Raw genomic sequence first — 15,381 nt, 5'->3', positions numbered from 1 at the left:
TCCTGGGCCTTCGATTCGCCCTCCAAGCTTTTTGCTATGGGGTGGCTGCCGGCCTCCTAAACCCTCCTTCAAGCATCTCCTATGTATACACTTCTCTCCAACATGCGTGTGACTATCAGTGAATTGTAATGGAGTAAATCTCACACATATGTGAATATTTCAGTGCAAAAGGAAGTCTTCTTACCATCTTTTTAACTGTGCAACTTCGGTGCCATCTGATGGCTGCCAAGCAAAATTGTCATCTCAACGTGCACTCTGGTGGGTAAAGGTAATGGAAAATTTGCTGTTAGGAGCTGGGTAAGAATAAAATAAAATCATCTAAAACAAAGTTGATAGTAGTTTGTATAAATGTAGAACACTGTCAATATTTCCAAAATAATTTTGAAAATGTCCAAATATGAGACCTTTACACCAGGGCCATCGGGAGTTTGCCAACTGATATGACGTAGCCCCCTAGTGGTACCTATATTTTCACTCAAAAAGCTTATCTCCCCATTGGACTCAATTCATGTTCGACAGCCAATTAAAAATTATTCCGCTCATATTTTGAGGTTCATTCTATGCTGCATTTAAAAAAAAAATTTCTTTCATTTTCCAAGTTCTGATTTTTCTCCCCTAGCAGACAGACAAAGATATAGATGTTTTTATTTCCCAAAAAATGCTCCAGCGAAAAAATCTTTGCACCCTCATCTGGTAACTGCCCAAATGTATTCCACTGGCGCACCAGCCTAGGCATCTGACCAAAGACAAATGAACAGTGAGGGAAACCATTGCACTATTACACTTCCTGTGTGATGGAATTCATCCCCATAGCTTTTTATCTGTATACACTCAGTGAGCACTTTATTAGGTAGACCTGCACACAGACTTGTTAATGCAAATATTTAATCAGCCAATCATGTGACAGCAACAAAATGCATAAAAGCATGCAGACGTGGTCAAGAGGTTCAGCTGTTTTTCAGACTTTGACTGTGGACTGATTGTTGGTGCCAAACAGGGTGGTTGGAACTGCTGATCTCCTGGGATTTTCACGGTGCAAAAAACAAAAACATCCAGCGAGCAGCAGTTATGCTGGCAGAAACGCCTTGTTAATGAGAGAGGAGGGCCAAACTGGTCGAAGCTGACAGGAAGGTGACAGTAACGCAAATAACCACACATTACAACAGTGGTATGCAGAAGAGCATCTCTGAACACACAACACATCAAACCTCCAAGTGGATAGCCAACAGCAGCAGAAGACTTAAGTCTTAAAAATAGGTCGAATAAATACATAATAAAGTGCTCACTGAGTGTACATTCCTATTCCTATGACGGACTGCATGCTCCGGGCAGTATTTCATTAGATATAGATATCACTGATCCACAACTGCCAGGGCGTCAGCACTCCAGACAAGTGGGCCTCAGGTACCTGGTAAAACGTATAACTGAACACTGAAATGAGCCGTCCATGCACCCAGCAGACTCAAACCCAAGACCCAGCCCTTCACAGGTTTGAAAAGCTCTCATCTACCACTGCCTTTAGGGAAATGGAATACACCAGAAAACAAAATGAAATATACCATCAAGACATCACAATATACGGTCAAATATGCGAGCGTTGCAGCTGTAAGATATAGCAATATACTGTTATGAAAAATACCAGTTGTATATTACATTTTCAAATAAAGCCCTGCATTGCATGTACAATATATCGCATTGTGTTGCACTTAACAGTACAGTAATGTGGGAGGGAGACGTCGGTGCTCATCTGCATTATGGCCCGTACAGGCGAATCACTGGGCTGGGTCTGTGGACACACCTGCTGGTGCAGTGGCAGCCTTGGGGCAGCATAGCACTCTTATTGAAGAAATATAAGCAGTTTTAGGGAAACTACTCTAAAGCCTAGTTGTACAAACTACCAATTACTTCATATTAAAGGAAGCTGAACTGCAGTAAAGCTACCGTAGGGTATGTGAGAAATGTAGCTTGCGGAAAATGCACTTATTCAGAAAATGTAGTTCAAACTACGTTTAGAGAAAGGGAGAGAGAGGGAGACCAGTAAGTCAGAACTTGCCAGAGAATTCCCCCAATATCCAGATCCAGTGTGAGTGGAAGAATATGAAAACAGCAGAAATCCACATGGACTAAATCAAGGTCTAAAATAAGTGCCAAACTGAAAACCGAATGGAAATCCGTTGCATTATATAGTGCCTTTCATTTCACAATCTCGACCTCAAAGAGCGTTACAGTGAAAGGAGGACACCTCTCAGTCACAGTCTGGGTGATGTACAGCCAGCGTTTTCATTCACTCAAGGGCTCGTTCCAACTCACATTACATTACATTAATGGCATTTGGCAGATGCTTTTATCCAGAGCGACATACAGTTGATTAGACTCAGCAGGAGACAATCCTCCCCTGGAGCAATGCAGGGTTAAGGGCCCAACGGCCGTGCGGATCTTATTGTGGCTACACCGGGGATCGAACCACCAACCTTGCGGGTCCCAGTCATGCACCTTAACCACTACGCCGCCTACTCACATCCTGAGTACTCCCATTTAATTCAGCGCTCCGTAAGCAGTGGGCATCAGACAGCACGGGGTAACCGCAGCACAGAAAAGACTCTGCGGGAGCGCGAGAGAAGCTGGAATCGTGGAAGCAGAGATCCGGAACACGGAGTCACTGGAACACCACTGACACTGGGGTGTTGGGCCACTGGAGCGAGGGCGAGTCCAGCTCCTAGGCCAATCTCATTTTACATTTACAATTTACAATCTCATTTTTTATGCTCAGACCACTCGGATAAGCACAAGCAAAAAAAGCCGAAGCAACCACTCTCTCTTCTGATGAGGAAATAGTTTTTGGAATCAGTTTTGCGTGACGCATATTACATTAAACACACGTCATGCATGTCAAAGCGCTACGCTCGCCAGCTGAGAGAACAACGCTGTCCTGATTGAGTCATACTTTGAAGTTTGAAGGGTTGTTGAGTGCCGTGCCGCCCGGACATGCCTTCCCCCCGTTCCACCAGTTTTTAAACCGAGACGGACGATTCATCCCTTCTTCTTCCCCTTCACAGGAAGCCTGTGCACCAGAATGAGCCACCTGAAGAGCTGCCCATGGATCATTAGAAATTGTGAATCTGCAATGACCTTTGCAAACCACTAGAAGGCAGTATTGCATTGTTGGGAGAATGAACTGGTAAACTATAGCTGATACAGGAGTTCATAAAAAAGGTAAAGCCCGGTTTCAAAATGTGTCATGCATATTTGTCTTTATATGTTTCAATTAAAATACATATATATGCAGGCATACCTGCACACACACAAATATACCAAAGCCGTCTACCAAAGATGACATTATATACACTTTATTAGGAACACCCACTTATTCTATCAAATCAGCTAATCAGCCAATCGTGTGGCCGCAGCACGATGCATAAAATCATGCAGATACAGGTCAGGAGCTTCACTTAATGTTCACATCAACCATCGGAATGGGGAAAAATATGATCTAAGTGACTTTGAAATCTGAAACTGCTGATCGCCTGGGATCTTCATGCACAGCAGTCTCTAGAGTTTGCAGAGAATGGTGCGAAAAACACAAAGTTCAGATATGCCTTGTTAATGAGAGAGGTTATGACTGAGAAGAACCAGACTGGTCAGAGCTAACAGGAAGGTGACAGTAACAGAAATAACCACACATTACAACAATGGCATGCAGAACAGCACAACATGTCAAACCTCTAAGTGGATAGGCTACTTCTCCAGACGACTAAATCTAAAAAATAAGTCCAATAGATACCTAATAAAGTGCTCACTGACTGTATATGTATACAAAGTGGGACTACAAAGAAAAAGTGCAGTAATTTCTACATGTAACCAGAATGTATAAAATATACGCTTTAATAAAAGCTGAGAATCTGTTTGAATACAAATCCAAAATTGTGGAGTACAGAGCAAAATCAAGATAAAACGTACAGTGCAGTCCGTAATTATTTGGACAGTGGACCACCTTCTGTTCTTTTGGCTCTGTACTCCAGCCCATTGGATATTAAATGAAACAATGATTATGAGGTTAAAGTTCAAGACTGTCACCTTTAATTTGAGGGTTTGGGTGATCTGTGGAGGAATTACATCCCTTTTTATAGATAGTCCCCCCAGTCCCAACTGTTTTCTCAGAGCTGGCAACTTTTACTTGCTTTAGGACTCCAAAATGGAGTCACACTTCAGCTAAAATATGACATTTTCAACAAGATGTGACACCCCGTCGGGTGGCTGACTCTCAAGCCGTACACAAGTGTCTTCTTGCTGTGGTGACACCACTACCCACTGCACCATCATGCCGCCCTGCACCTTAAAACCTTCATATACAATTTCACAACTGACCAGTGGGTGGCGCCATATGGCTGGAAAATATCTGCTGGGTCCTGAGAGGATGGCCTATGTGTCAGAGCCACCTGTGGCCGGTAGCTCCATAAGAAGATAGGCGATTGGAGATCGCATCACCGAGGGTATGGAACGGTTCTCTCTAGTGGCCCCACTGCTTGTCAGTTGGACACCAGCGGACCGCATGGTGGCTCTTCCTCCAGTTCTCTGCGAGCGTAGCTATAGTGCGCGGCGTGAAAAGAAGCAGGCTGGTGGTGACACCACTTGTTTCAGAAGAGAACCTGGGATGTCTACACCCCCTCAAATTAGCAGTGAGGTTCGCAGATGAAAGCGGCAGTGGTCGCAGGTATTTGGACATTCCAAATTAGGGCAATCCCAGCCCCAGATTGAGTATTTATATTTAGTTTAAAAAGAGGATGACCCATGCAACCGTTCCCTGTTTGAAAACATACATAGTGCTTCAGTTCCAGCTCACTTTTACCCCTGTTGACTTTTCTAAAATTCTAAAATATCCCTCGGGATGAATAAAGTATCCATCTATCTATCTTTTCTACATGCTGTACCTTTATAATTTTAATTGACCTTCTGAAGCTCTTTTATGCTTAAATGATATTATTATTCTTTGTTAAGCAATTATTTTATGTTCACACTCATTGTATGCCCGTAGTCATACTTAACAACAAGCACAACATCCATCCATCTATCCATCCATTAACTTAACCCGCTTATCCTGAACAGGGTCGCAGGGGGGCTGGAGCCTATCCCAGCATACATTGGGCGAAAGGCAGGAATACACCCTGGACAGGTCGCCAGTCCATCACAGGGCACACACACCATTCACTCACACACTCATACACGCATACACTCATACCTATGGGCAATTTAGACTCTCCAATCAGCCTAACCTGCATGTCTTTGGACTGTGGGAGGAAACCGGCGTACCCGAAGGAAACCCACGCAAGCACAGGGAGAACATGCAAACTCCACACCGGCCGACGGGGATTCAAACCATCCGTGCCGCCCACAAGCACAACTTGCACTGAGTAAATCCCTGCACTGTTTACTGTTTACTTTGTACTTTTGCACTACCATCATTACACACAATCTACCATAGCACCATCATGGTCAGTATATCACAGGGCCAGTCCCTACTAGGCCTTTGTAATCACTTCACATGCTCTTTACTTCTTACTTTTCTGTGAGTGATTTTGATCTTTATGTGTGTGAGATATGTGTGTATATGTGTGTATGTATAAGCTACTGGATGCCTAAAATTTCCCTCGGGATGAATAAAGTATCTATCTATCTATCTATCCTCTGATTCTGCAGTACAGACCACTCCTGTTGTTTGTCAAGTTCACCCACTCATTGCCAAAATCTCCTGAATTCTAATCTGTGTTGTAATCTTAAATCAGGCATTTTCTCACCAATTACTGGTTAGCTGTATATGAAAATGCCTGTTCACTATTCAACAAGAGGTATACATTTCATATGGGAGCTAATATTTCACATTGAAAAAACGGCTAAATAATGATAAAGTTTTTCAAATAATGATAAAGTTCAGAAATACATTTGGCCCTCCCCTACCCACCCCTATTTTAAGAGGACTCTTTTGGGCTCAAGTTCTTATTTTCTCTGTGCTACTGTAAGAATGGGGTGAGGGTGGAACACCACCTATGGAACAGCCACCTCTGGATTAATTTCCTTCAGACAGACTTTAGCAGTGGTACCCATGTGTATGCAGGTTTTCGTTCCAACTACGATTGAGATCCAAGCATTTTAACAAGTTGTTATTCTTAATTAGGTACTTTTCATCCTTAGAAGGATATTATTTACCTTAAACCACATTATGCCAGAATTATCTTTGCACAAGAATAAAACTACAATGTTCACATTGTGCTTATTGCACCATCTTGTGAACAATTACACAAGAAGAGGTAACAAATAAAAGACTGAGGTTAATAGGCTCATAATTCGGTAGTTCGAATTCGAATGTGATAGTCTTTTTCCTTAAAGACAATGCAGGTTTGCCTTTAAATTCTTAATTATCTTCCAAAATGGTTAGTTCTGGTGGCCAGGTGTCCACAATTTCATCAGTTAGGAGCCTGCTGATTCACTCCAGTTAAAAGCAGTGATCAATTGAAAATAATTGACCACATTTTAGATAATGTTTCTGCAGAATGAATGCATATTTTGGTATGCATAGCCATCAGACAGAATGTGATTTAAGAGGGCAAATCAATCCCTCTAAACATGAAAAGCACTTAATTAAGACCAATGAACCGCTTTTTTAAAATTATTGGATGGCAATTGTGGTTGGAACAAAAACCAGCATACACAGGGCTACTCCAGAGTTTGGGAACCACTGGACAAGAGCAAGCATAGAACAAACCAAACCTGTACTGTGGACAATCTAATTTAAGGAAATCCGAGAAAAATGTAGAATCTATAGCTGCGAGGCCAGGCTTATCAAACCAGATTCTCACAAAGCTCACAAGGGCCCTGGGCTTCAATAGCCTCCTCTTGGTTTGCTGCTAATGGAAACATAATCCCATTTTATGCTTTCTCTTTCAAATTCTGAGATACTTTAATTCCGTATCAGATTTCCCAAGAAACCTACAGACCCATCCTTACAAAGCATGAATGCCTGCCAGACACATTTGAAGAATCAAAATCATTTAAGTGTAGCCATTTAATTTCCTGTGTAGAACTGAAAGTGGTAAAGCACAGTTTCAGACTGTGAGTATCTTACCTCACCCAAGTCCAAACTACATGCAGTTTGTGGAAATGAGCATATTGCCGGAAGTAAACATTGAAAGTATAATGTTTTAACATAGGAGATGGCTTTCACTTTAAGAAGTGTTTGTTGCCAAAAAGTCATCCCTTTTCATCTTTAAGCACAGACTGGGGGCCAGCCTGATGAATCAATCAACTCAAAAGCCTCCTCCACACACACACACACACACACAAACTATTCACTTGCTTTGTTCTTTTGTTTTTTGTTTCTATGGTACACATCATATAAATGTATTTTCCGGTGAGGTATTTTCATAAGCCCGTTTGGGTTTTATTACCTTTCCAGCGGATGTCTTTGTTGTTTTGTGATGTCTTTATTGTCTTTTTTTATGCAGCAAATAAACAAATACAAACAGTGTAACTACTTGCACTGCTCTATTTGTTGTTGTGCCACTGTGGTTATGGATGGTGCATATTAGACCTTAATTACCAAAAGGTCAATATAACTCACCATCCAATGTTTGGTTCATGTAATTTACTTTACGACTAAGGGTATAGACCGTCCCGATAACTGAAGATATCGATGTTCTGGTGCAACTGGCGAACATCATTATGTTTGTTACACACATATTCTGTGGAATTGTGGTGTGTTTCACAGTTGTGGTGTGGTGTGTTTGACAGTCCCTATCAGAACTGCTCCTGTGGGCTCTAATATGTGTTTGCACATAAAAAAGAACCATTTTAAAAATAATTCTCTTGAACAAGTATTGGTTTAAAAATAAATTAAAAAAATGTTTAAGGATAGAGGTTTTATTCAGTTTGGGCAGACAGTCTTCAGAATTTTTAGTAGCAGTTAATTAAAGAACTGCCATTTTGAGGGTAAATTCCGAAATCATTAGGAGCTTTGCTTTACAATTTCAGATAATGCTATCCTGGGTTAGTTTTCTTGGAGTTTGGTTGGGTCTGACTAACTGTTTCTGATGTTCTCACTTCTGTTTAAGGATAAAGTACTTTTCCTCCAATTACCCTGCATCGCCAGTGCACCAGGGTTATCTCAGACTGTGACACGCTGGATTAGGTTTTATGATTTACATGACAGGTTAGCTCTATTGCACATAGCAGTATTTCCTGTGAACAGCATGTAGCATCTACATAAACTAGTAGCCATGTACACAGATCAGACGTTTCAGTCAAACAATGAGACAATATTTCAAATTAGTCGTTCAGCATCCAATCACCTAAGGTTCTGGATGGTCGGTCTGCAAATAATTGCACTTTGTTTTATATCAATTTGAACAAAATATTGTCTTTTTTATGTATTGTTCAATGTCTCAACCGTAGTAGTCAACTGTTTGGGATGCTCTCGGGACAGTCTCAATAGGCTGCACCTATCCTACCCATAAGCACTACGCCTTAATCAAAATAAGCGTTGGCCTGCATACGCGAGTAATAGGGAGCGTCAGTGGTAAAAAGAAAAAAAAAGAAGAAGAAGAAGAGGAAGAAGAAGAAGAAGAAGAAGAAGAAGGTGCAGGTCCCTATAAGTATCCACAAAGCAATAACCCTGAGTGGACAGAACAGTAGGCTACATTGATCTGCCGTATTGACTCAGCGATTCACAAATCACGTAGATTGAACTTTGCACCAACTGACCTTCAAATCCAAGACACAATATTTCACAATAATCAAGAGCGCAAGAGATCTAACAAGACTTGCATGTCCACAATTTAAACGGAGTACATTATTACACGAAGTGATTAACTGCGCTTTGCTAATGGACTACGCGTAACGCTATCGACAAACAAACAGTTTTGTTCAGTTTTGTTCGGTTGCATTAGTCTACAGCCCCCAAGGGTGAGAAGGCAATAGTCTATGCACGATGTTAGTTTACCAGTAGATTGATTTTGGCCGGGAAATGCTACTAACAGCTGTTTTTCTTATTTTCGGACATAGCTTCCTTTTCTACTAACCCTATGCAAATGTAGAAAACGGTCTACACGATCCCACATCGTTGGATGAACAATGTCAAGCTGGTTGACGCAACTTGCATGATCGCAATAGTGGACAACAGATTATTCCATATTCTTGGAAACAAGGGACAGGAGAGAGCGACCAGTTCCGCTACGTAATGCGCTTACTGTGCTGTTGGGATATTATCATTTTTGAGGGTTGAAAGTTGAGACAACACGCACGGCAGCTGCTCAGATCTTCAGGAGCGACAGAGCACAAGGCTACGGGAAATACCGCCTTGGTCCATCTCTCCTCGTCGAATGCTTTCCTAATTCGTTTTCCTTCTCCAACACGCTAATGACATTAAATTAAAATGCAAGTTGAAGCCATCCTAAATGCGAAGACTCGCGTAAGAGAATAATTGGGAGGAACCTACTTTATTTCTCATAGAAGAAAGCTACATTTATTCATTTTTGAAATTGTTTTGGAAAATATTGCATTAGATGAGATAACGTGAGATACAAGTAAATATGGTCGTAAGACCAATAGACATGTTTGGCAAGAGTGTATCCAAGGCATCTTTATGTCACCGGATCAAGCTTCTGCAAACGAAAAAAATTTGCGTCTACAACTCTATCGAACACCGAAAATAAGTGTTTTTTTTTTGTTTTTTTTACTGTTTAATGAGGATTTACTGGAAGAGGGAGTTAATTCAATTGCATCGGATAGACATTCGGGAAAGCTAACTACCCTGACGCAGTGCATTTCGGGTAAGGAGGAACGCGCAAACTTCACTTTACTGTTGCCGATGTAATGTGTAGCCGATATTAATAAAAATGCAAGGCAGTCTTAACAAATTTCATGACAACCACATTCACGTTCTTGCTGTTGTTTTAGGCGAAAACCCGCTGTACAATAACATTTTATAATATAATAATAACATGACATAATATTATATTAAATATATTAAAACGAGGTAGGCTAATTTATAATGTTTAATCTAGCGCCACACGGTTTGGCCTTGTCGGATCGAATGTCTACAAAAAATCATAATCAAAATCAGCCGAGCTGCAAATCCTATGTTGTGACATGGGTAATATAGACGTCAAACATCTTCAGTAATTTCATTGCTCCTTGGAAGGATTGACTTTATCGACCTTGAAAAGCCGTGTGGGTGCAAGTAGGCTACAGTCTAGTTGTGCAGGGTTAATACTAATCCTACTTAAGATCTTCTTGACCTTTGCATGCATAATTTTGAGGCACGGGAGTATTAATGAATATATTTGGTTAATGTGCTTCAAGCATTAAGCATGACATTTTTACAGCCAATGTAATTAAATACGCTCCCTATATCGGCTTTTATGTGCGGCTCTTGAAAACACCAATTGATTGCCCTCCATCCTCAACTTTCACAGTCCTGAAAAGCAGTAATATAAGTCAAAGGGGACAGAGGATTGCTATAACAGAAGCCCCATGCTCTACTGTCTTGGGAACTACCTCCGACTAAGAGGGGAGAAAAATCGATCGACTGTATCCATGATTTAACTCGTAGTGCTTCGTGACTGTGTTCCCTGCAACTTTGCACATATATAACCTGCGCACAATGCTCTGCATTGCTGCTATTGCCGCAACATTATGAAAGTGATCATTGCTAGTGTGTTAAAGAATGGTTGGCTGTGTTTAATATTTCTATATGTATAGCTTTCCTAAATGCGAGGACTGTGGACCTCATTCATAATCATATTAAGAGAGCCGCTAATATAATCCCTCGTTTTAATCCCTTTTGCCAAATGCTTTTGGGTGGCTCAATTCTCTCTTCTGTGCAGCTTCAAACATCACAGAGTCTGCTGAGCTGAAGAGCTTTGGGCCCGGAAAGCAATGATCCCTGCATGCATGTGAGCCTAGCACTCTCTAAACCTCTCTCCGGTCTCCAGTGGGCTCTGCACTGTTCCCAGCATGCGTGCTCTCCCAGAGAGAGAACAGGGGTAAAGCCCCTGGAGCGGTTTTTGGGTTAAGGGCCTTGCTCAAGGACCCTACAGCAGGGTTCTTTTTTTTTTTCCATTTATGAACCCGAATTCATCTCTCCAGGTGCAGGTCAACATCCCAATATGCCGACCCAGGGGTTTGGATCAGCAACTCTACTGTCGCTACTCGAACAGCCTGCCACGAGGCTGCCCTGCCTATTAACTGCACAGACTCTGGCAGAGCCTTTGCAGTCTCAGAATGACTTTTCCCAGCATGGACTGAAACCCACGGCTCATTGAGGTGGCTAAGGTGACAGGAATGGAGGGGGAAGAGGCCCTCCATTAGCCAGTATCACTCCAATGAGTGCCTTTACTGTGGGTGGCCAATGGGACTGAACGCCGCCATCAGGACCCTTGCAACATCCCTGCTGTTGTCTGTGAAATCTCTCCGCTCGATTTCGTCTGCCTCCCCGATACTCAAGCCCCTGTGCCTCATTGCCCCTCCATCTTGTGTGTAGCCTAGCTAGCTAAACAAGGGTTTGGAATGTCAAGAATGTGCATTGTGCTTTCATGGAAAAGAACAGTATAAGTTGTTTTGATAATAGTTGCAGTCTGAATTGGTTAAGAAGGAGGCTGCTAAAACATTTACCATGACCTGACTGCAAGCTGTTTCAGTAAATCATTGTGCTAGCTGGGGAGATTTGGTAACTCATAGAACCTCAAGGACTTTTTTCAATCACAGAAATCAGCCTTGTGTAGGGTGTAGAACATTTTACTCAGCTAAATTACAAGGCTAACTTGCAAAACTATGGAGAGTTTAATTAATGTAACACTCAGAAATGCAATGATGTCATAGTAGCTGGTTAGTTAAAGGCCATCATTGTGCATGCCCTGCTGAAAAAAACAGCTCTAGCTAGGTTCTGAAACAGCTGGTAATTTCGAGCTGGTCATAGCTGGATTTTACACCAGGGTGTAGGCTAAATCAGGGGTTGTCAACCCTAGTTGTCAGCAGTTTTTCATTGTCACGCAACACTGAATTTGTTAAATTTGTCTAAATTTAATTGTATATATTACACAAATTTTATCACAGCTATGGGGGTTGCAACTCTCCGCTGCGTGTTGGGCCGAACAAAGCCCCTTAGCTGTAATAAAATGTCTATATACCACTGCCTGTCATGAGTTATTGCTTAACTCTGACATTTTCTCCGGTGTAAATTTCCCTGTGTATACTCTAGACAGCAGCAAGCTGTTCTGGAAGAGAGCAAGGAAATGGGCTTGAGACACTTGTAAAATTAATGTCACTGTGACCAAAACCGGAGTTTATCACAGAATCACATACAGATCCAGTCTCCTTCTCTCACATAGTTTTTTTGTGTTCATCATCATTCACGTCACTATGTTTATTAATCTGAACACTCTGTGCAAAAGCTTTACTTCACCTCTTGAAATTACCAGATTGTTTGTACTGAAGACATAATTCTGGTTTTTATGTTGCTGATCTGTGATCTAGCACATGCGTCCGCCCAAAATACATTGTTCTCTTTTCTCCTCCTGTTTTCTCTCCACTTGATTTGTTTCTTTCTCTTTCCCTTTCTACTATTTCTGTCATGGGAACCCCATTCTTCAAAAACATCCTGACATGCTGTAATAGCCTCAAATCTCTTAAATTCCCCAATAATCCCATGCTGCATTGACCAGGCACACAAGTCTTTCCTTGTGTTGTCTGATGCAACATTTCGGATGCACCTACCATGTTCTTCTGATAGGCTTGAAGGCATTGTTGTTGTGGAGGTTTTAATGTCACTGCAGTTATGTCTTGGATTGATAGCCCCATCCCAGTGCTAATTTTAATGAAATGTTGTTCCCTGGCATTCCTCTAGCTGGCAAATTATAATCAGTCTTACTACGTCCTCGGCTCGGGCAATCCCCCCACTGTTCAATATTAAGTGCTTCTTTGAAATTGATTTCTCTTGTAATCCTGGTAAGTGATTCCCCTGTAGTCAGACCTCATTTTTCACAAATGCAAACTTTTCTTTCCATAAGGAATGGTTGCCTATATTAAGGAAGCATCTGGAATGTGCATATCCCTAATCAGGTTTTGAGGCAACCTAATATTTTTGCTTGCACTTTGTGTCTGTGTTCAGCAGACATATTCAAACCTTTCTCTGTTCGCCAGAATGTTAGCTAACTATTTTTAAAAGGTGCTGCCGATGGGCAAAACGCGGAGGGAAGAAAAGTAGAGAATTATTTGGTGGTTATAATACACTTAATCAATGTAATATTTGTTCTTACCTTGAAAAAGAAATCGCAGATAAGCAACGAATCAGCTAGCTGGCATTGTTTAATCTAAGTCGCATCCATTTGAAACATGTTGGTGGCAAACTAAATGGAATGTTCATAAATCGTTCAACAGAAACTGTTTGCTGCAAACATAGTTTGCCGTGACCGTTTGCTGTCTTGAACGCACCTCAGATTTAACCATTTCGCCCAACTAAGAACCCTTGCACTAGCTAGATAGGGTTCTTATATGGAGACGCAGAGGGGCCTTTTGGAAGCCCTTTCTTCTGAGCATGTGGAGGCTGAAGGAAAAAAAGACATCCATGGTCTTAATATGACTGCTATTTTTTCTGTTGGGAGTATCCGTGACCAAAATATTCAGCACAGATCCCCTGACATGCTGAATCAAGACTGGGTTCATTTTAATTTGCTATAGCTCTGTGCTGAATTAGGACAACGATAATGTGTTCACAGAGGATATGTGGTTCATCCTCTGGAACCTGCATGGCTCTTGGCCTAACAACTGGATACAGCCAACATTTGTTTGCAGGGTATACCTTGAGAATGTAGAGATAGACACTGTTCAGCAATTAGCTCAGCCAGTTGCCTTCTGTAAATGTGGCTCTTTAGATGCTTTTATCCTTATTCACAAAGATAGAGTTAGCCTGAAGCTGAAGGATGTAATTTGTACTGTACCAATCACAGGTTGTCCTCCTCCCTTCTCCAGTTGTCATCCAGACTGGGCGGTGAAGACGCCCTCACCCATGCCTCGCCCCTCACTCTGATGGTCAGGAGTTTGGTCCTCCAAGGGGGAATGCCCGTATCCCATAATGACGCTGCCAGGCAACTGGCTCCTGCGCCACTCAGCGTCCGCGCGCTTGCTGTTGCACAGCCTCGTGGTCCTGATGTCCTTCTGCGTCCATCGCATAACCGCCAACTGCTCCAGGAGCTGCTACTGCTCGGAGAGTCCCGACGGAGGTCAGGAAGTACGTTGCAGCAGCATGCACCTGGCCCACGTGCCCCGGGACCTCCCGAACGACACCCGTCACCTCTACCTGGACTACAACCGCCTCACCACCATCCCTACTGACGCCTTCCTCGGGCTGACCCTGCTGAGCGAGCTGGACCTGTCCCACAACGAGCTGGCCCAGCTGGAGCCGGGGGCCTTCCGAGGCCTGGCGGGCTCCCTGGAGTTCCTCGACCTCTCCTCCAACAGGCTGATAGCCCTCAACCCGCTGGCCTTTGAGGGGATACGCTCACAGGCCAACCTCACGCACAACCCCTGGCACTGCGACTGCAGCCTGCAGAGCGCCATGCCCCTGCTGGACCTGGAGCCCACCTCGCTGGCCGGTGTGGTCTGCCAGACCTCTGAGCCCGCCGAGGCGGCCGTCCAGGGCCTGCCCTTCCTCCTGGCGGCCGGTGCGGACCTCTGTGTGTCCGTGAAGAAGACCACCGACGTGGCCATGCTGGTCACCATGTTCGGCTGGTTCGCCATGGTCATCTCCTACCTGATATACTACGTCCGGCACAACCAGGAGGATGCTCGGCGACATATGGAGTACCTCAAGTCCCTACCCGGCAGACAGGGGAGGTCAGAACAGTCATCCACTCTCAGCACTGTGGTGTAAGGACAAATCGGAGGGGGAGGGTCCAGGGTTTGGGGCTACCTACATGGGGCCCTGAGCCACATCCAGGGAGGGTCCCGGGTTTGGGGCTATCTACATGGGGCCCTGAACCACATCCAGGGAGGGTCCCGGGTTTGGGGCTATCTACATGGGGTCCTGAGCCACGTCCAGGGAAGGTCCAGGGTTTGGGGCGACCTACATGGGGCCCTGAGCCACATCCAGGGAGGGTCCAGGGTTTGGGGCGACCTACATGGGGCCCTGAGCCACATCCAGGGAGGGTCCCGGGTTTGGGGCGACCTACATGGGGCCCTGAGCCACATCCAGGGAGGGTTCAGGGTTTGGGGCGACCTACATGGGGCCCTGAGCCACATCCAGGGAGGGTTCAGGGTTTGGGGCGACCTACATGGGGCCCTGAGCCACATCCAGGGAGGGTCCAGGGTTTGGGGCGACCTACATGGGGCCCTGAG

The 15,381-nt window shown here is 43.6% G+C and overlaps 1 protein-coding gene across 2 annotated transcripts; it reads left to right on the top strand.

The window, feature by feature from the left end:
• The first annotated feature begins 8,893 nt into the window (after nt 1–8,893).
• LOC133115292 (leucine-rich repeat-containing protein 3B-like) lies at nt 8,894–15,050 on the top strand. Of its 2 annotated transcripts, none has more exons than XM_061225135.1 (2): nt 8,894–8,952; nt 14,017–15,050. In XM_061225135.1, the coding sequence occupies exon 2, from the start codon at nt 14,120–14,122 to the stop codon at nt 14,915–14,917; it is 798 nt and encodes a 265-aa protein (XP_061081119.1). In that variant the 5' UTR covers nt 8,894–8,952; nt 14,017–14,119; the 3' UTR covers nt 14,918–15,050. The 2 variants fall into 2 exon arrangements, with proteins under 2 accessions (XP_061081119.1, XP_061081118.1); XM_061225134.1 differs by lacking the exon at nt 8,894–8,952 and adding an exon at nt 9,572–9,818.
• Nucleotides 15,051–15,381: the final 331 nt, after the last annotated feature.

This window comes from Conger conger, chromosome 16, assembly GCF_963514075.1.
Source record: "Conger conger chromosome 16, fConCon1.1, whole genome shotgun sequence".
Classification (NCBI taxonomy): Eukaryota; Metazoa; Chordata; class Actinopteri; order Anguilliformes; family Congridae; genus Conger; species Conger conger.
The sequence above is the reverse complement of the archived record's forward strand: the minus strand, read 5'-3'. Positions and strand labels throughout refer to the sequence as shown.